We start from the raw sequence: 21,175 nt of genomic DNA on the forward strand, positions 1-21,175 counted from the left end.
CCCTCAGGCAACTATAGTTCTGAATCAATTTGATTGAATTTCTCATTTGTCCCATGTGATGTCTGTTTAAGACCAGGTCTGCAGAAAGCCCACAGGATTATAGATTGCCTTGCGGCCCCCTGTGGAGTGAACTTGAGCCCTTCCCCACAGACTGCAGGTTCAAACAACCTATTCAAACACGCTCAATGACATCAGAAAGACTCTCTGCGTCGTTGTGCAGTATGCCTCTCTCTATCTATTACCAATATTAATTCAGTTCATCCCAAAACAGTTTGATCTCTCTCTGTGGAGTCTACAAAGTAAAGCAGAAGCAGAGATTTGACAGACTGATGGTATAGGTTTTATTGTTAGGTAAAACGACAGGCGTGTTCTGCTCTACATAAATAACACTCACATGAAGACATACAGTACAGGATGCAGTGCAAGGTGATGACATCACAATGTGCTCGGTACAAGATTAAAAAAATGATGACAGTGGTGTGGCTTTCCATTTCTTGTTAATTAGTAGTAAGTAATTCTAGTAACTTCTAAGTAAGTACTGAGTAATAGTCAAGAGAAATGAACCCTTTTGAAAACGTGAATAGAAACAGCTAATGTTGATAGCAATTTAAATTAATGATCTGCTATGTACACAACACAAGACAAAAAGGGAAAAGGTCATCAGCAGGATGAATAAGTGGCTCCTGACAAAACAACAGGGCAGAGAAAAAAGAACAGAATAAAACCACACACAAATTAGATCTCAACATGATGACAGGATGAGTCTCTATATAATAATAACATCAAAAGTCCATATTAAATTTGAGATTGATGGAAATACAATTCCTTGTGGCGTTTGTCTCAGATTGCTGCGGTGCATAGAACGTGTCCAGCTAGGATAAAAAGGTTTGGTGCGTCTGCAAGCTATCATGTACAACACATTCCTCTCACTGTGAGTCGTGTATTGTTGCATTCAAGAAAGAAACCGAGTCAGCATCTCCCAGTATTCAAAGCTCATTCTCAAAGGCCTTCTAAAACGTCACTATATATGTGTCACTAAACCCACTAGTGAGATAACTCTGCATTACCCCACATTACACATCATTGTCAAATAGAACCGACTGGTTGGAGGTGCACAGTACATTATAGTGTATACTTCTATAAGCTGCTTGTACTTTTGGTCCAGGGATATTGGAATTCATGTAACACTCATCTTCCCTATCAAAATGTTGCCGAGGGACATTTATAATGGATTTGATTTCACAATGCAGTGTCTAGTAAAGAGAAATTAAACTGACATGGGAATTGATTTTAGCATGTTGTTGGATCACAAAAATCCCTCAGACATTCAACAATCTTGGACAATAGTTATATTTTCAGATCAAAGGTTGCGAGCGTGCACAATCGTAATAAATCTCTCCGTCTGCACTTCAAAAAGGTACATGGTCACAGCGAGGGCTTGGTCTAATTAGACTTCAGAGGCTCAGTGTTGACAAAACGCAAAGATGAAAGATGGATGGATTTGTGAGGAACTTCTCTCACCGCTCAAGGAGGGGTTGAGGTGTACTCTGCAGTCGCACCGGGAATAGTTCTGCTAATTCCTCGGATGGAGGGTGTTTTCCTTGAAGGCACAGGAACAAGGAGGAATGGGGAAACTTGATGAACGAAGGATAGTGGTTCTGTTTTCCTCTCAGTTCATTCAGGTGTTATGAATGATTATTTTGCAGTATACATAAACACTCGCCGATGCAAGAAATCGGTTTAAAAATGCAAATTGTATCATTCAATTAGCATTATCTCATCAATTACTGCACATAATGACCAAAAATAATTTAGTGGTAAGTAGGACTAGGTATCACTGTGAAATTATTTGATACTGGTTTCTGTATACATTATACATTTCAATTTTTTAAAATGTTTTAATATTTATATATTTGTTTTCTAGATAGAAGGATCATTGTGTTTAGTTAATTAATTCAATGCAAATGGTCATCATCAAATAATGTAACTATCTTTTTGATATATTTTGACCTCTTTTATAGATACAGATAATAATACCAACAATTATCATGGTACTTACATATAGGCAATCATATTTCTGATTCCCAGTCCTACTTGAAATACATTTTATGTCGACTAAAAGCCGAACCCTATAGGTAAAAAAATCTAATTTAAAATTGTTCCCTTCTGTTTTGAATGATGGTCCCTCGTTCAATGGAATGACGAACAATTTGGTTTATAGAATCGCTGCCATTTTGTTACAACCCCGAAATTAAAACCCTGCAACGAAATTCAGTGCAGCAGTACCTTTTTATAAGAAAAAAGATTGTAGGGTCTTGCGCGCTGTGACTGTGACTTAGGACTCTCCGACCCACACCACCACGTTGCCTTTGGGCACGTCGGTGATCTCACAGTTCAGCTTGTTGAGCCGACCGTCCAGGATGAAGAGAGACTCTCGGGACGGCGTCATCAGGAACTGTCCAAACAGCCCGCTGGAGGCCATGGTGCGCTTCCTGGAGCTCCACGGCCAGTCGGACGGCGGCAAAGCCTCTTTGAGGCTCTTGATCATCTTGACGTTTCCGGTGCTCAGCTCCACGAAGAGCGCGTCCGTCTGGCGGGAGGAGCTGCCGAACACGTTGTACTGGTGGAGCTGGGTGAACGAGCGCTGGAAGGCCAGGTCCGACAAATGGAGGTTGGTGTGAATGTCGAACGGCTTCCCGATCTCCCCGCGCGGCGACACCGTCTGGATCCTCATCACGCCGTCTCGGTCGTCCACGGTGACCAGATAGTGTCCGTCCGGAGACACGTATGGGGTGCCGGTGACATCGCCGTTCTGACCGATCACGGCGTCTGTCACGGCGTCCACGATGAGCTGCGGCTGGGTGGTGCCCGTGGAGTCGGGTCTGCAGTTCACAAAGTAGTAGCCTCCCAGGTGTGTGTAGGCCATGGACTTGGGGATGCAGTTGTACTCTCGTAGACTGATGTTTTTCACGTAAGATGTCGTCTCAAGGTTGATTTTGTGGAGAGCAGGCTCATTGCGGTGGACTATGATCCCAAATCTGCGTGAGAGAGAAAGAAACAAGAATGTTTTTGTAATTGTAATTGAACCGTTTTCATTTTCTAAGCCATTTAGAATTCGGTGACATTAGTTTACATTTGAGGGATTTAGCTGACACTAAAAGTGTACGAGGCATTGAGACAGAACCTTAATGAACGTAAAATAATGACATTTGATTAAAAAAAACACCAGTTCTTTTGTATTGGAAACAGCAAACAACACAGATTTCTTTCAGGCTCATAACTCGGGGAGGATGTTTAGACCAAATGTCTGCAGCGTAATAAGGTGCTTTGAAGGCTAAATGGACTTCACACATGCTGTGAGATTTTATTATTTGCAGAATACAGTTTTTTTCTGAGAAAGTCTGAACGCTGGGAGGCAATCACTTCAACAACCAATTCAACATCTATATTGCTCTGGTCCCAAACCAGCGATTTTAGCATGTAATATAATAACAGATTGCTATGATGCTATCAATCACAGAAAACGCCACTCATTAGAAAACCCTAAAGTGTGTGTTAAAGACACATTTCCTTTGAAAGTTCCAGACGGGGGTGAATATTCGAGGGGCCTGAGGAGCCGCGATTAAAAACGAATGCCTGCCGATTGACGGTGTCAATTTGGAGATCAAATTATCTTCTTTTATGCTGATTGTCCCTGCCGCCTCTTTCATGTTGGCCAAAAATGGCTGTTTGAAAAGACTACACATTGTAGTACTGTGTAGGGAGCCATTGATCCCATCTCAGGCTGTTGGGAGAGGCTGGCTCATAAAGGAGAGAGAGTGAGATGCGAGAAAAGCTGTGGGGGGGTGGACGGAAAAACATAATGACCATCTTAACAGGTCTGTCATCTGTGCCATTTTAGATTTTAACTATATATATATAATATAATATATATATATATATATATATATATATACGTTGAAAACATACGTTTTTAAGAAAACTCTTATCTTAACACATTGACTGCCTAGATCGAGTTAACTCGATATTAGCTTTTCATCACTTGCCTGCCAAGATCGAGTTAACTCGATTTTAGCAAAAACATTTTTTTTTTTTTTTTTTACCCAAAGACCAAGGAGATATGAATTTTCGAAGATCTTTACTCTCATCCACTTCCTTGTTAACTTAAAACTTTAAAATTTTGTATCTCGGCTCCTGAGTACTTTTTTTTTTTCATTGAAAAATCTCTGGCATGAATAACAATAGGCAGTGAAAATAATTCAGGCAGTCAATGTGTTAAAAATAGCAGATATGCTATTTTTGAAACATTTTTAAAAATCTTTTTTTTTTAAACGTTTGAAAATTGTTGAACAGATCTTCTCTTCTGGGGGTCCCTGGCACAAAACACAACCCCCCACTACATATTGTATGAAATTGTGTTGCTAGATAAAAAACAAACAAATATTTTATAGCTTCATAGACTTGTTTGACAGCACTGTCATCAGTGCATGTTGGATTCATGTTAATGTGCAATTTTCAGCCATTTAACCACTTAAACCCGTAATACTTATTAAACTTGATCTTTCACTCTGTACTTGGTCTGCTCTTTTTTGGTCTCCCCTCTAAACCTCTTTGCCGAAAATAGCCGATCTGCAAGCTCGTGTTGTGAGCTTGTAGATCGGCTATTTCCGGCCTATGTTCCGCTCAGAATAGGGACGCTTGGGTTCAAGTGGTTAATGTAAAAAAAACATTTTTTTTACTATCACACAAAGATTTGGCGGCCCCCCTGCAGTAACCGAGGACCCCCTGTTGAAGACCCCTGCTCTAGTGTATCAAAAAGCATATATGGCTTCCCATCCCGCGAAACTTGCCATTTATTGTTTTTTTTTGGAGCACCTGGCCAAGCTAGAGGCACCGCTGCCAGGGATCGAACCTGTGTCTCTGCAGTGTGGACTAGTGTTTTATAATAAAAGCCACCCAGATGCCCATCTCTGTATTCTTAGAGTAAAAAGTGATGTTGATGGGTGGTAAGTTAACTGAACTAGTTTCTATCGAATCATCTTAAATCATTTCTGGTCTATGTCAGTATATTCCGGACAATGATGTGAAGCCATAGAAGAAAATGAGTTATTTGATCCCACTGGCAGACGTTCTCACCTAAATTAGATTTTTAAGGTAGACTGCCTGCAAGAATACTTCTGTCAGCATTATAGCCCATACTGGCAAAGCCTTGTGTGTCTCAGTAGCATAGAATGCCTACCAAATGGCTTTTGTGCAAATTGAAGAATTTACAGAACAAAATATAAATGTGTGCTGTGTGTGCTGTGTGTGTGTGTGTGTGTGTGTGTGCTGTGTGTGTGTGCTGTGTGTGTGCGTGTGTGCGTGCGTTTATGTCAAGGACACCCAAAGTGATATGTATTTGGCTGCAGAACACCATTTGAAAATATTTTGTGTCAGGGAACGTACCCATAAGAGAAGATCTGTAAAGATATTTCAATATTTTTTTTAAATAACAGGTTTACAAGCTCACAACATGTCACATTGTGACACGCTTACAATAGCCAAAAAGTTTAAAGCTCGGGACACCCTGGAACCCCTGGGGGTTCCCAGACCCCACTTTCAGAATTAATGTGTTACAACAAACAACCAAAGCTGAGAACTAAACAATATTTACAACAAAGCCATTGTGATAAACCTCCAGCAGTACAATAACAGGAACCCATCAGCTGCATTCTACTCCACTCCCTGAAGGCTGCTATACACTGATTAGACATTTCAGAAAAATTGCCGAGGCAGGGGAAAATGAGAAATAACTTTATTCTTATTTTTGCTGACTTGTACAATTGCTTGACTGTAAGTCAATGGTTTTAATGAATGTGAGGCTCCAACCCTTCCTTTATGCTCAACACAAAAAAGAATTCTCCATCATTAACCAATTTCAGGGAATTGCGGAATGTGCATTAAAGGGTATTTACTGATCCCATGAGGGGAAGGTATTATTTTTATTATTTTATAAGTGCTCAGGTGAGCACTTAGGGGTTGAGTGTCTTGTTCAGGGACGCTTTGACATCAAGCTCGAAGGAGCCGAGGACAGACACACACGCACGCACGCACGCACGCACGCACGCACGCACGCACGCACGCACGCACGCACGCACGCACACACACACACACACACACACACACACACACACACACACACACACACACACACACACACACACACACACACACACACACACACACACACACACACACACACACTATCTCATCGTCTCTCCATGTCTCTCGCAAACAGATTTGAACCTCCACCATTCGGTACCTCAGGCCTACCTGATGTGGTTGATGATGAGGCTGGATGCAGGGATGAAGAAGTCGTCCACTCTGTCAAACCGCCGGCCGACCGGTTGTGTGTGGACAGTGTGATGGGATACTCGACCACTAGCCTGGTTGATCACCTGGTACACCAGAGGAAACACACAGTCAGGGATATTCTACCAACCACCTGGTTGATCAGGAAATATCAACAGAGAGGATACATGTGAAGTCTATTGAGCCTCTATTGTCATTGAATCTCAGATGTGAGAAAAACAATAAGTTGATTGTTGCTTTTGTGTAGGACTGCAATAAAAAATAAAATGTTTCAAATATTGTTGTCCAATCCAGGTAAACAAATCTACAGCGGCATGGCCTCCCTGTCCAATCTTTAGCTAACTTATGTAATACTGTAGTAAGATAGTAGGTTACTATGTCTGCAGTTTGTGGGGAAAAAAAGCCACATGTAGGGTTCAGTGGCAAAGTCTACACACAAAATATCAGGATGGCTTCATCCCTGCATTGACAAACTGGCTGCTTTGGGCATGCTGGCTAGTGTAATAATAACGATCTTTCTAAAATCTGCTTAGTGCAGCATCACTGTTTCCAATTATGTTCATAATTCACCAAAAATGTACAATCAATAATATAATATATTTTCATTTTCAGTTCATCGTCTCATGAATTAGCCGTTGCGCCATCTTTCTCTATGTTTTATATCACGCTTACCTTAACTTGCAATATTTGTTTTTGTACATGAAGTTTATATATGACCATGTCTTTTCAATCCTTCAGCTCATGTCTGCATGAATATTAACCCTTCCTGTGCCTTCACAACAGCTTGACGTTAAGAAGTCTAGTTACTCAATAGCCTGTTTGTACGGCTCTTGAATAACTAGACTGAACTTATTAACATTGACTTAAAGGTTGTAAATGCAAGGTGACATGCTAGTACTGAATTGTTTGGAATACAACAAGCTATCACAATGCTTGCTTTGGTTGTTTGTTTGTTTTTTCATACAGAACTTTCCACTTAGGAACACTAGGCTTCAAAGCCTGTAATAAACAGTTTACCTTGAGGGGAAAATAGAAAGTGACAGTGTACATGACTCAACATCATATGTGTTTTCAACATCATTGGATTGATTTAGGTATCAGCACACATAGTACTGTAAATATGAGCCTTGTGACTGGAGCATTGACACAAACATGATACTGATGAACTTTCTTCACTATTCCATCTCAGGGGAGGCCACCCACCACAAGAACTTAGAAGCCTCAGATTTCTGCTAAGGTTGCCGACCTGATCCAGGCTGCAGTGTTTGTGTATGCCTGTGTATAAATATATACATGGCATGCGCATGTGTTTGACCCACGTTGGGGGTGTTTTGGTTTAACCACTTAACACATCGGGTGCCAAACGCGGTTAAAACCGTGTTTTCGAAGAGTAGCGCATTGGTGCCAAACACGGGAAAACAAATTGTATTTACTTTTTGTTTTATTTCGTTTTTTTCCACACGGGAGGGGCTAGCGCAGCTCTGGAATCACCCATGGTGATTCTGAGAAGGAAGGGACAGATGGATCACCGTGCCAAAAAACATGGCTCCCCATCCGCTTCCTTTCTATCTCCTTGATAAAAACCTCTGTAGCTCCGAAACCTTTTCCGGTGGGGAAAACAAGTCATTTTCGATGCGCGATCCCTCCCCCTTTGTGACTCGCGTGAGAGATGTTATCGTTCCAGGCGTTAGCCAGGACCATCGTGCACCGTGCACGTATGCATTGTTTACATGGATTTGCTTGTCGTGGAGTCTAGAGCTTTAAACAGCGCAGCACAGCGCAACGGTGAGATTTATGGCACCGAACGTAATCTGTTTTAATACAATTCTGGCACCCGATGTGTTAACAGATGTTTGAACATTTTGAAAAATATAATGACATGGGACCAGTGGTGGACCGTAATGAAGATGGGTTGTTGGTTGTTTTTTGTGTAGGACTGCAGTGGTGGACAGTACTTGTGACTTTCACTCTACTACATTTCAAAGACAAATATTGGACTTTTGACTGCACTGAGGGAGAAGTACATTATGAATTAACCACTAAGCATTTCTAATATGGATAAAATAGCAGATCTGTTATTTTTACTTTGTCATTTTTACTTTTTAATACTTAGTATTTTTTTTAAAGCATGTGGCATGGCTACTTTTGCATACTTTAAGTATTGTTAAAAGCAAATACTCCAACACTTTAACTCAAGTACAATTTTGACAGAGCAACTTCCACTTGAGTAATATTTGACTAGGAGTACTGTACTTTAACTCAAGAACTGGGGCTGAGTATTTGTCCACCACTGTATGGGACACGAGATTGAAAGTGGGTACGAGTGTGTGGGCAGAGTTGTCTTTGAGTACATCACAATGCACAAGGAAAACTGACTGCTGCTAGGCGTGTGTAATGAAAACCTGTGCATTCAAATGGCAAGCAGCAATTCAGCTGACCTTTTGGGAACATTGTTTGATAGAACTAGAAGTGACAGGTTTGAAGATGGCTCTCAGCAGATATGCTAATATTTCAGCTCACAAAAAGCAGACGTTTTTTTTTCTATTTGCATCCATTCGATTTTAGTTTGCAGAAGCAAACTTAATCCAAATTCTGCAAAAAGTATTTGCAACGCAACAGTCACACATCAGTGACTGTTAATTTGTCTCCATTGGGTGAAACATAAACACACCAATCAGGAGAGAGAACTCCACACAAAATAATGTATCTGCTCTCAATTCTAGTGTTCTAGTTCCAATTTTGTCTGCTCATTGTTTTTATTTCATAATTTCCAATTCCACTTGTTTATCCTGTAATTTATATGAGTTCTCTCTCCTGATTGGATAAAATTGGTATTGTGACCTGAATTTTTAGCAGCTGCAAAGCTGCTGCTCTACAAACAGGCTGGGTACTAGTCCGACACCTGAGTGACACCTAAGTGTCATTGGCTGTCCTGGCTGTCCTTCACTCCTTTAAGCCAATGGCGACACGAATGGGGAGACGGCCCGCCCCCCCGCAGTAACCGTGCTCCGCTGCGCTCCCCTCATTCACAGACACTGCAAGTTTTACTGCAGCCTCAGGCAGGAGGGTTAGCCTAAATGCTAGCGTGCTTCATTAGACTTAGTTTGGCTATTAAGTTATTATTTGGCCATGTTCACACTGACTTCAATCTTAGCTATTGTTGGGAAGACCCGTGTGGTGTCAAAAAATGTTGCCACCACTTATATACTGTCATGCTAATGTTGCCAGGTTTGGCGAGAGAAACAAGCAATCCGAAAAACAAGTAATCAGGTCTATGAAAACAATCACACACACACACACACACACACACACACACACACACACACACACACACACACACACACACACACACACACACACACACACACACACACACACACACACACACACACAATACAGAATGCAGCTGCTAATAATATGACTGTCAAGTCATATTTATTTCTTGTTTTTTCAGTTTACTAAAGAGCTGGAGTGACAGCTACTACTGAACAAACACTATAGCAATACTATTTTAACATAGTTTATGTAGCCAGATGACCAGAGTTCTCTATCTATGACATGTCTGGTGACATAAAAATGCAATGAGATGGCTAAAACTTGGTGGAAACAATTCTGAAATAAAAAAAAACAGCATCGCTGAGCCATTGCAAAGACTTCAAGTCCTTATTATGACGGTGTCAGGATACTCAATGTACTTTGAGCTCCCTAGACAACTAATCAGATAATAGAGCTATATAACACTTATTTAAACTTTAATGTTGGCAGTTAGCGGGCTCAAATTATTGCAACGAATCAAAGCGACGGAGCGACAATATGAGACGTGATTTCCTGAGTTACCTGAAGAGTAGGGAAGTTCTTCTCCATGTCTCCCCAGCTGAGGAGCCACACCTGGTCGTGAGATTTATCGTAGTGAAGCTTCACAGGATACGGGTCGGTGCTGACCGTCTGGAGGAAACAGGCAGACACAAAAAAAGGTACCCAAACTGAGGCAATCCACACTGATGCTTTGAAGACATTATGTGAGGTAGCAATGCAGCTCAAACTGCAGATTCCCTGCAGATAGATGGATTGGAGCTGACAGGATAGAGAATTCTTTTAACAAGGCAAGAGGTGGAGAGAGATAGAGGTGTGTGTGTGTGTGTGTGTGTGTGTGTGTGTGTGTGTGTGTGTGTGTGTGTGTGTGTGTGTGTGTGTGTGTGTGTGTGTGTGTTTTTACATAATAATGACCCAACAGCTTGGGCTGTTGGGTCTTATTTTATATCAAGCAGTGACAGAGACAATCTTTTTTACCACAGCAAGGTAATTGCTTTCAATCTGTATCCATTCCTCATCACCTGGCAGCAGATATTCAGAACAATAGGTGATGTACGAGTGACAGTCAAGGCCTTCTGACACATTACATCCACCTGAATGCACACTTAGCGGGCTCAAAGGGCCATTGATGAATGAGGGATCTTTTATATTTAGAGCCAATCGCGTGCTTTCAGGGTGATAGTTGCCGTCCAGAATACCTAAATCAGAAAGCTGATTTTCTACAATGTCATGTTTGCTTGGGTACCAAACCTAATGGTGCTGCCTGCAACATAGTATTGTAACGTTTCACACCCCGCCACCAGTTCTCAACCGATTCTGAGACCGATGTAACGTTTCGCACCCCGAGTTGGAATCAAAACCCTGGTCTCCCGCTCGGCAGACCGGCAGGTAACAGGCAACGCCAAGAGAGCTAGCTCCCTTGGAGGTGCAAGTTCCGGCCGGGTCTTTTGTGGGGTTGTTACAGTATATACAGTAGCATTTCTGTCTTTCCCGGGATGAGATGAGAATACTTGTCCATTCATATCCATAACTAATCTGTGAGCCAAGAAACAGGTGTGTTCCTGGCTGTAGCGTCAGCTAACAGGCATTAGGATGTCACATCACAGCAGGACACATTTTAGCTAATTGGCAATCATTTGGTTACAAAGCACATGGAAATGCAAAAACGATTTGTTTTGTACAAGGTTTCAAATAACTAGCTCATTGTTGTTATTCTGAAGGAGTCAAAGGAAAGTACCAGTAAAGCTGCCAGGCAGGTTCATGTGACTAATTAGCAGTTGATAATATAATGCAATGAACCTAAACCTCCAAGTGATGAAATAACGAGCATGTGAATGACTCTGTGACAACAACCTGCTCACCAGTGGGCCCCTGAGAGCCCTGCCAAGCGGTAAACAGCCTCTATGGTGTCAGGGACCTCCGCAGGGATCTTAGACACACCTAGAAACCTGCTGAATCGCACAATTAAATGGTTGGTGTTGTTGTATGTTGCGCTGTGTTGTGTTGTATAGGTGTGTATGTATGCATGTGGACTTGTTTATGTAGGCCTACGCGTGGAAATAAATGTGTGTACATATGTACTGTTTGAGTATATGGCCTCTAGTTCGAGGGCAATAAAGTCTATAGTTTATACTGTGTAAGACACGATATGGGATATCTAGCTCTGGGCATTTATACTCAATATAGTGGCTCACTGACAAGCGTCCTGTGTCCATGGCAATGATGTAAGCTGATTGCAATTTGAGATGTTCCATGTAAATGAGCCTAAAAAAAATTGGGGTCGACTTACACAGAATAAATTAGGCTTTACACATTATTAATTAGGCTTAAGCGATAATGTTTTTTGGCAGCACAGTTGATGGGTTTGCAAGTTTGATACACAGCAGTAGAACTGGTACAGGGCTAAAATTGGGCGCCTGATGAAAAGAGACAAGCCAAGAACTCTGGCTTTGACTGCATTTTGTATCGACAATAAATCGGAAAAGGCATTTAAAAATGTTTTTGTCAGTAAGATGTGTCATTAATCAAACAAACGTGTATGAGAATCTCTGTGCTGGTGGGAGACTACCCACCTGCATGAAACATTGTTTTTTTTATTGGCTGAATGCGCCAGTTTATTACCTTCAAACTAGAGGCCTATGTATATATTTATATACTCATTTCCATTTTGGCCTTGTAAACGTCAGTTCCCTCTGGATAATAAATTAGGCTGTGTGATGCTTTAGATGAAACCTGACTAGCCAATGTCAGGAAGTCAGACAGTGTCTCAGCCTTAGACAGACAGAATGATAGATATAAGACCATCCCACTTTCAAGGCTCATTTAGTACAACCTACAGAACCAAACAGTACAGGACTGGGTCTGTAAGAGCCAAGCAATCGATCAGATACATTTTAATTTTCCAACATCCTACTGTACTTAAACTGTATCAAGTAAGCCATAAACTGTAGCTCAGAAAAGGCCTAGACATGAGTTTCTCTACAGTATAATGGGTCTAATGTTTGAGGGTATACATACAGTATTTATAGTTCAACACACTATAACAGAAGTCTTTGCCATTTTTGAGCCTCACATTTCACCCAAAGACACAAAGGCATTCTTTGATAAATTTTTCTGCCAGGGTTGTGGAACTGTTAACTCTCTCATATTATGCTTGGATTATTGTGGCTGTTAACACAAAAACAAGTTTTTGAAAATGTTTATTTTCACCTATAAGGACATGCCCAAAGTAGGAATGCCAGGGTTAACTGATCTATACTAGGCCACCTCCTGTTTTCAAGCTACACTATCTTCACCCAAAATAGTTGATCTACAAGCTCACAATACGCTCACAACGCGTTGTGAGCTTGTATACAGTAATTGTGCTTTTGACAGACGTTCGCCCCAGAAGAGTGACGCTAGGATTGGTAAAGTAGTTAAACCCCAGTGGCCGTATTCTGTGGAAAACCTTCGAAGAAAATAGCAGATCTACAAGCTTAAGTTACGCTAAGTAAGCTTGCAGATCGGGTATTTCCAGCGAAGATATTTAATGTAGAGCGAAAACAGATAAGACACACTCACACTGACAGGAGTGTGTGAGCGTGCCTGCGTGCGTGCGTGTGTATATATATATATATATATATATATATATATATATATATATATATATATATATATAGGATGGTTGAAGATACGTGATGTACTTGCTGTTTGAGGCTGAACTTACCTGGATGACCTTTTGTGACTTGATGTCAACTATGAGCAGACGGCTCAAGGTCGGCTGAGATGCATAAATAAACTTGTCCTTGATGTTCACCGCTGATGACCAAACACACTTCTGTACCGCCTCCCCTGCAGAGCTGGGACACACCTCCTCCTGGGTAACACACACACACACACACACACACACACACACACACACACACACACACACACACACACACACACACACACACGCGCGCGCGCATATGAAGACATAAACACAAACAAACAGGAGAATTAATTGAATCATAATCATTTATCTCATAACGGTGAAATATGCCTCATTAAAAAGCAATTATCTCTTCTGCTCCATTCTTCTGCTTGTTCTCATCAGATATCTTGGTCTTTCCAGCACATGTTTTGCAAAAAAAAAAGTTGTTGTTGAAAACACTTTCACAAATAAACTTCACCTGACTTGACAACAGCTCACAGTGTAAATCTTGGCAGACCAACATTATGTTCTCTGCCAGGTTGCCTGCAAAATCTCCATAATGGCTCCCATTTGTCCGTGCATAATCCTCATGCAAAGCCTGCTGACAATCCTTAGCTCTTTTAGCCTCTGGTCCTGGCAGCTCTCAGCACCCAGTGCAGACATCCCCCCTCCCTCCCACTTCCATCCCTCTCTTGTCTGCCCTCCTCGGCCCTTAAAGCCGACCGGATCAGCCCCGGACACTCGGTCCCGCTCTGTGGGACCGGAGGATTTAGGGGAGCTGTCGGTCTAGTCCAGGATGAATTGAGATGAACAGAGAGTTGCAGCAGGTTGGATGATCTCTGCTCTCCCTGAGTCACGTTCCTCCACACAGGAAGCCAGTTCCCCCCAGACCATCTACCAGCGGCACACAGGGGGGCCTGCTAAATCCAACTTCCGACATCCAGAGGAGAGCATGAGAGGAGGAGGAGGTCATAACTCTCCCCTCAGTCTTTGTGCGCGTGGGGATTTCTGTGTGTGTGTATGTGTGTGCCTGTATGTGGAAATGTATGTGTGTGTGCAGCCGTACATAATGTTTAAAGAGGCGGTGCCACAATTTCAGTAATGGAGGTGCACGATGCAAATTAGATTTATTAAAAGCAACGTTTCGACAGTATAGTCTTCCTCAGGGTGTGACACTGTGGAAGACTTTTACTGTCGAAACGTTGCTTTTAATAAATCTATGTTGCATCATGGCTACAAGCTGTGCGGCCTCCTCCTTGTTAAATTCCGACGGTGGTCAGCACCTCCTCAATGCCGATGTGCTCTCCTCCTGTGTTTGCCTGACGATTTTGGTAATGGCCATAGAAGTTACTCCATAATTTTTTTGTCACATAATATATTCATACTTTTTGAAATGTGGGCTGTGGGCTTGTAGATCAGCCATTTTTGTAGATACTGTAGGGATTTTTAAAATTAGTTTTATTTATAAATTACCTCCTTGCTTCTGGTTATAATGGAAACTTTCACAGATCTTCACAGGTCCTGGAATGTTTCAGGTTATGGAAGGTTCTGGGTTACCCTTCGTAGTCAAAAGAGCCATTTGTGTGGCCAGACATGGTGCCTGCCTCCATCTAAAACAAAGGGGAGCTGTTTCTCCCCTGGAAATACAGGTATTCAAATAATATGAATTGTGGGATAGGGCTCTTGCTAGAGATGATTGAGCACAAAAGACCTTTTGTAACATTTTACTATGCTTGTTCTAAAACAATAGGGAAACAATAGCAGTTGTTCATATTTTACAGTTTCAAACTGATGAACATAATAGAATCAGATCAAATCCCAAATCAGATTACATTTGAATATCTTTTCATAAATTTAGGATTCCAATTAAATGTTGGTGGTGCACCATTATTCATTTGTTGGGTAAAGTATTAAATAAACATATGAGTTCAAAGCATACATATTTTCCCCCCCAAAGATGTATTCTAAACTGAGAAAGTGAGAAAATACTTTGAAGACCTTCAGTTTTCAATAACTTGTAGTGCTAAAACTGATTAATCTAAACAAGTGATACCTTATTTACTTATTATTTACTTATTTACTCCAATCCTACTTTCATATGAAAATAATCAAAAACCTGTTCAATGATACAACCTTTACTGCATTTGGTCACAAATGTAAACACATACAAAGTACAAAAGAAGAGGTCATTAACAGGAAATTGTTCGGTGTATGTACGCTATACTGTATGATAGAAGCTGTGAATAAACAATTATGTTTTGATACTAGTTGTCAGCTGTGACGGGATATTGTCAATGCCCGGAAAACAACTCTTGAACACATCTGAATAACGACAAAGAGCTGCTATGTTGATAAATGGTAGGGTTGGAAAGTGCTGAGGCAGGGTGGACAGGATGACACAGGTGTCAGAGATGTCCAATCTATCCCTGTGATTCCCCCTTTGTGAAAAGGTCCTCCAACCACCTGAAAAATGACAAAGAGCTGCTATGTTGATAAATGACAGGGTTGGAAAGTGCTGAGTCAGGGTGGACATGATGACGCAGATGTCACAGATGTTCAATCTACTGTATTACCTGTGATTCCCTCCTTGTAGAAAAGGTCCTCTAACCACAAACACTGCAGCATCGTATTTCTCCACTGAGGCGAAAACAGCATTGTAGTCCTCAAAATATTAATCATAAACCTGAGAGGATGCTGCTTTTAAAATTGTCCTTGGATCAAGTTTGGAAGCTTCAGCAGAAAACAGAGGCTCTGCGGTATAGCATCTGTCCATATGTTTTCTCTGATATTGTGTGGATCACGGTCACACCATAACTCTATGATGTAGTTAAGAATAATGAATTGGCTGGGTCATTACCATAAACTAATCAATCACAGCTCATCTGCAGTGGAGGGAACGTGAGCTCCACACATCCCAGCATCAGTGCTGTGGCTGTGTAATTGATGTCCTAATACAAACACACCTCTCAGAGGAACAGCAATGGGGTTGTTGTGTATTCATTGCGTTTGCTTCATGTGGCACAGTCATCCAATCAGTGCAGCCTCCTAGATGAAAGCTTCCATTGAATGACATTTGTGAGTCAATCTAACACGTATCTGCCCGGCAAACAGGGTTTGGAATACAGGGAAGCTACCAGGAGGTCGGCTCCTCTGAAAGAACCGCGAGTTCCCCAGAAAGCCTCATTTGAGAAATTTAGGGAACTTTAAATTACATAATTTTCTGTGCCAGTTTTTTCCCTGTATGAATTTATTTTCTCCTGTATGTTTAGGTTCTTGAAATAAATAATGGGCTAATAGTAAAGCCATTTCCGATTACTTAAATCTAATAAACAGTGTTGTCTATTGCTGACTGTGGAACATCCATGCATGTGCAATGAATGCATGTTACACACCATACCTTGTCTTTCAGGTGGACATCTTCTGATGTTTGAGGTTGTGGGCATGTTCATTGTCATGGGATGCAACCTATGTCTTGTTTGTTTAGAAAAGTGCAAACCAGCCTGTCCACTGTGTGTTAGACTTTTTATTGTGTCTCAGCTTTTCTGTGTTTTTGTCGTCGCAGACTAAACATTCTCTGTATGAATTGAAATGTCTTAGGTGGGTGAAACATAGGTGGGTGCATTCATGCATATGCATCTATACACATGCATGTATACAGTACCCTCCCATCCCCTACCCCATGAAAAATAGGGCTCCCCTGAATGCCAAGCTGTAATTCGAATACTGCTGGCAAGCCTGCTTTGAATAAATGTCTCTCACTTGAAGGCTTTGGTGATGAACAGCAATCTGGTGAGGAACAGCAATCTGGTGAGGAACCCACTTCTAAAGAATCTTCCAGCATGCATAAAGACCTCTCTGACAGAACATGATCTGTCCGGAAACCAAATGCTGTTAGCTAGCCTCCTATGTGTTCTCTCAGGGATTGCTCTCTTATGCTAGCAGTGCTAAAGAGATGTGTCAAATTTTGGTCATGATTCATTCTCTGTGATGTGATTTTTATTTGGTGATTTATTTACTCAGGGGAAGTTGCCGAGCACAGACGCTCATTTTCAGCAAAGCCCTGTACACAGACACAGACATAAACATATTCAAACCTAACCTGGCTCCGCCAGATGGGGCGGTATTGAGTTCACAAGTTCACAATACAGCCTCCATCTGGGATCACTCAGAGATTGGAGTTTAAACCAACCAACCAACCAGCGCCCAGTCGAGCCAATCAGCGGCAGCTACTTATCTATCTTACCTATCTTGGCGAGACCGGGTGTGACGCCATCGAGAAGCGCCTGTTGCAGTGTAGTTCTTTCACTATTCATCATGGTCGAATAGTATACAAAAGACGCTACTATACGTCATGTAGACAGGTCAATGTGATTGGTTGCAGTTAGCACGCCCAGACGGTGATAGACAGACGGCCCCATCCAATCACCTGCCAAGTAGCTTAAAAAAAGGGACCGCCCTCTTCAGCGGTTGGGCTACCAAGATACCAGATGGAAGTAGGTTGTGAATCAAGTGTGAAGCAAGCTTCTTCCATCTGGCGGTGTCAGGTTAATTCAAACCTGGAAGCTGACCAGTACAACCACAGTCTTATACAGTGGCCACTTAAAGGAGACATCCGTTCATTTTTAGTGTTATCTTGGATATGTGGCAAATCACTCACCAACGTAGAAATGCCCATTGAGTTACTCCACAAATCCCCCTGTCGACCCCCACCGTTGGCATAATACGAGGCGCGAGCATAGACCAAATTCGCACTCCTCTAACCTTTGAGCCACCACTGCCCCAAATAGTACTCTACAGACCTGAACCATCTTCAATAGACAATGTTGTGGCAGTCAGATGAAAAGTGAATGTGTCTCACCTGTAGACCCAACAGCTTCTCACTGGGCTTAATGTGTCTCTGGATCTCACAGGCCACCGGCTGGATTACTTTAATACCATCCTCGTAGAAAACATAGAACATGTTGCCGATTCCAAGACCTGCAGAGCAAAAGGCAAGTTTATTTGTAGGGCATAGCATATTTCAACAACGAGGCAAGTCAAAGTGCTTTACACAAAACCTTAATAGCATTAAGACAAAATGCAAAAGAAACACATTTCATTTTTTGAATACAATTAAAAATAGTTATTACAGAGCTAAGAGAACAGAAAATAAGCTAAAGTAAAACAGATACCTGTATACAAGCATAAATTTAGAGTGCCCAAGAAATGAATCAATATTAACCTCAATAAAAGGCAGCGGCAAACAACAAAGTCAGCTTTGATTAAAAAGAACAGAGCTGCAGATGAAAAGACAGTATGGTTCTAATATTGACAGAGGCTTTGAGGCAACAGGTGAAAACAACTGCAGTTCAAATGGTCACGCCGGGAATGACACGCCAGCTACCTTCATAACACCAAATAATATTACCAATATTGGAACACAACAGTTCCGTGATCAGAGTTCAGAAAATGCAATTAACATTGTTTAATCGATTGTGTAGTGTAGCAGGGCTGGTTCACACCTACCTTCCTCTCGCCACAGAATGTTTGCCACTGTGGAGAAGGAAAAAAAGAACAGGGTTGAAGATGAAGATAAATGCAGGATTCAATGGTGTCCCTTAATAGAAACCACCACACCTAAACACTTACACCTCGTAAGACAAAGAGGAAAGCAAAAGATGTGACTGTTTTATGGAAGCTGACACCCAGTGCAACAAACAATCAATAACCAACCAATCAATAAAGCCTCCGCTTGGAAATCATTTTATATCAAAACTCTGGAGAATAGAAGACAATGAGTCTGAACGAGACAACAACAGTGTGTTGCGTTAATTTTTTTGTCCACAGAATGATGAACTACAGTAAGACCAGAAGTAGAAAACAATCAAACTCTTGGCCAGTTCATATATTCAAAGATTTGCACACATTTTCACGATTTGTTTTCCTAAGAAATAGCAGATCTACAAGCTCATATGAGCTTGTATATCTGCTATTTTTGAATAGCTAAATAAATCTAAAATGGCACAGATGCGTTACCGGTCTTAACACATCGGGTGCCAAACACGGTCTGAACCGTGTGTTTACATAGTGGCGGTTCCGAAGCTTCGGTGCCGAACACGGTCTGAACCGTGATTTCAGTCTTTTTGTTTTTTTCGTTTTTCTCCGCGCGGGCGGGGCTAGAGCAGCTCTGGGAGCACCCATTGTAATCCTGCGAAGGAAGTGCCAGATCGCTCACCGGAAACAATTTTTTTCCCCCCATCCGCTTCCTGTCTATTTCCTACTTTGAAACGCCTATATCTCCGAATCTGTTTCCTGTGGGGAAAACCGGTCATGCGCGATGTGCGATCCCCCCCCCCGTTGTAACCCGCGAGGGGAATGTTATGGTTCCAGCCTGTAGCCAGACTCATGGCAGAACATGAATCGATGCTTTTTTTTGGCGTGGATTTGCTTGTAACGCACGCGGAAACTTTAAACAGCAAAGCGCAGTCAATGGGGAGAATGCTGGCACCCACGGTAAGTTGTTATGAAAAAATGCTGGCACCCGATGTGTTAATAGGTTAAACAACATGTAAGTACAATATTAGTCCCTCTTTGAGCCTTTTTGCACTGTCCTGTAAGTTGTGTACAGTAGTAGAAATACCTCATGCATTATGCATCTATACTGCATCCGTATTGTACACAGGGACCAATTTAAATGCATGTCTTGTCTTTATCCTGTATTTTGCCCAACATTAGTATTGCACACAATTCTTTCTTGAACATTAAAGGTAGGGTAAGTGATTTTCTTTGGCTAAAATTAGTGTTAAATAACTCTATATTCTGAGTACTCATTTCTATAGAGTGTTTGTTCATTAACAGGAGCCTCCATGTCTCTCCAGCTCTTTATTAAACAGAAAACGCATTTTCAGGTTTGGATACCAATTGTATCCAATCAGGATAGAGAACTCAGACAGGATACAGATTAAACAAGTGAAAGTGATGACACAAAGAAATGAGCAGACAAAATTGGAAATGAAGCTGATAAATGGGTACTCTCTCCTGTTTGGCAGAAATGTTGCCACCTACCTGAAAATGTATTTTCTGTTTATTAAAGAGCTGGAGAGACAGGGAGACTCCTACTGAACAAACACTCTATAGCAATTAGTACAGTATATATCAGAAATAGTGCTTTAACTTTTTTAACAAAAAAAACATTTGTTTTAACCAAAGCCTCCTTCCGCTGCGTTCGCAATTAAACCAAACTAGTATATCATTACAAAAAAATACCTCTTCAGTGTCTCTCAGACTCTGATAAGAAAACCAATTATTCAAATCACCTTCAGAAAGGCTGCTGTTGTAATTCAGTGAGCTTGAACTTTAAACTGGCTACAATGATTATACAGAAGCTGTGTCATTTTGAGTTGTTATGGATTAGCAGTGAATAAAACCGGTCTTCCCATCCTGCCCTCAGTATGAGCAACAGATGGGTCTCCTGTTCCGATTGCTATCATAAGTCATTAAGAATTAAGGATTCATTGTCGCCCTCTTCAGCCGAATAACTGATTTTGGCAACTTCTCATAAAATTCACTTAGAGGTGACTAATGATACGGAATTTGAAATTAAAGCCATGTAATAACCCTGAGTGCTTCAATGGGTGACCTAAAATGTGACCCTGTGGTGACTGCTCTCCAATCAGCCACTAAACACAGGAGGAAAGAGACTCCTGCAGGAAGATGAGACTGATTGTCTGCAACACAAAAAGAGTAAGAAAACCCAGAGCCACAGCACAGCAATTGAATTGACTCTGCATGCAAATAACAGGCGTCAAATGTTAGCTATTCAAACTGTCCTTATCCCCTAAACCCCCTTAGCTGTGACCT

General features: G+C 41.5%; 1 protein-coding gene across 1 annotated transcript in view; it reads right to left on the reverse strand.

Moving 5' to 3' along the window:
* Positions 1 to 454: 454 nt before the first annotated feature.
* fstl5 (follistatin-like 5) overlaps positions 455 to 21,175 on the reverse strand; it is a 149,595-nt gene continuing 128,874 nt past the window's right edge. Inside the window, exons 11-17 of the mRNA XM_084041998.1 lie at positions 18,842 to 18,868; positions 18,195 to 18,313; positions 13,370 to 13,519; positions 10,189 to 10,296; positions 6,313 to 6,437; positions 2,287 to 3,038; positions 455 to 1,600 (exon numbers count right to left, since the gene is read on the reverse strand). Of these exons, the coding sequence (XP_083898124.1) occupies positions 2,336 to 3,038; positions 6,313 to 6,437; positions 10,189 to 10,296; positions 13,370 to 13,519; positions 18,195 to 18,313; positions 18,842 to 18,868 (1,232 nt within the window). The 3' untranslated portion in view covers positions 455 to 1,600; positions 2,287 to 2,335. The remainder of the gene's footprint in view (positions 1,601 to 2,286; positions 3,039 to 6,312; positions 6,438 to 10,188; positions 10,297 to 13,369; positions 13,520 to 18,194; positions 18,314 to 18,841; positions 18,869 to 21,175) is intronic.

This window comes from Gymnoscopelus microlampas (assembly GCF_963454915.1).
Source record: "Gymnoscopelus microlampas genome assembly, chromosome: 18".
Taxonomy (NCBI): Eukaryota; Metazoa; Chordata; class Actinopteri; order Myctophiformes; family Myctophidae; genus Gymnoscopelus; species Gymnoscopelus microlampas.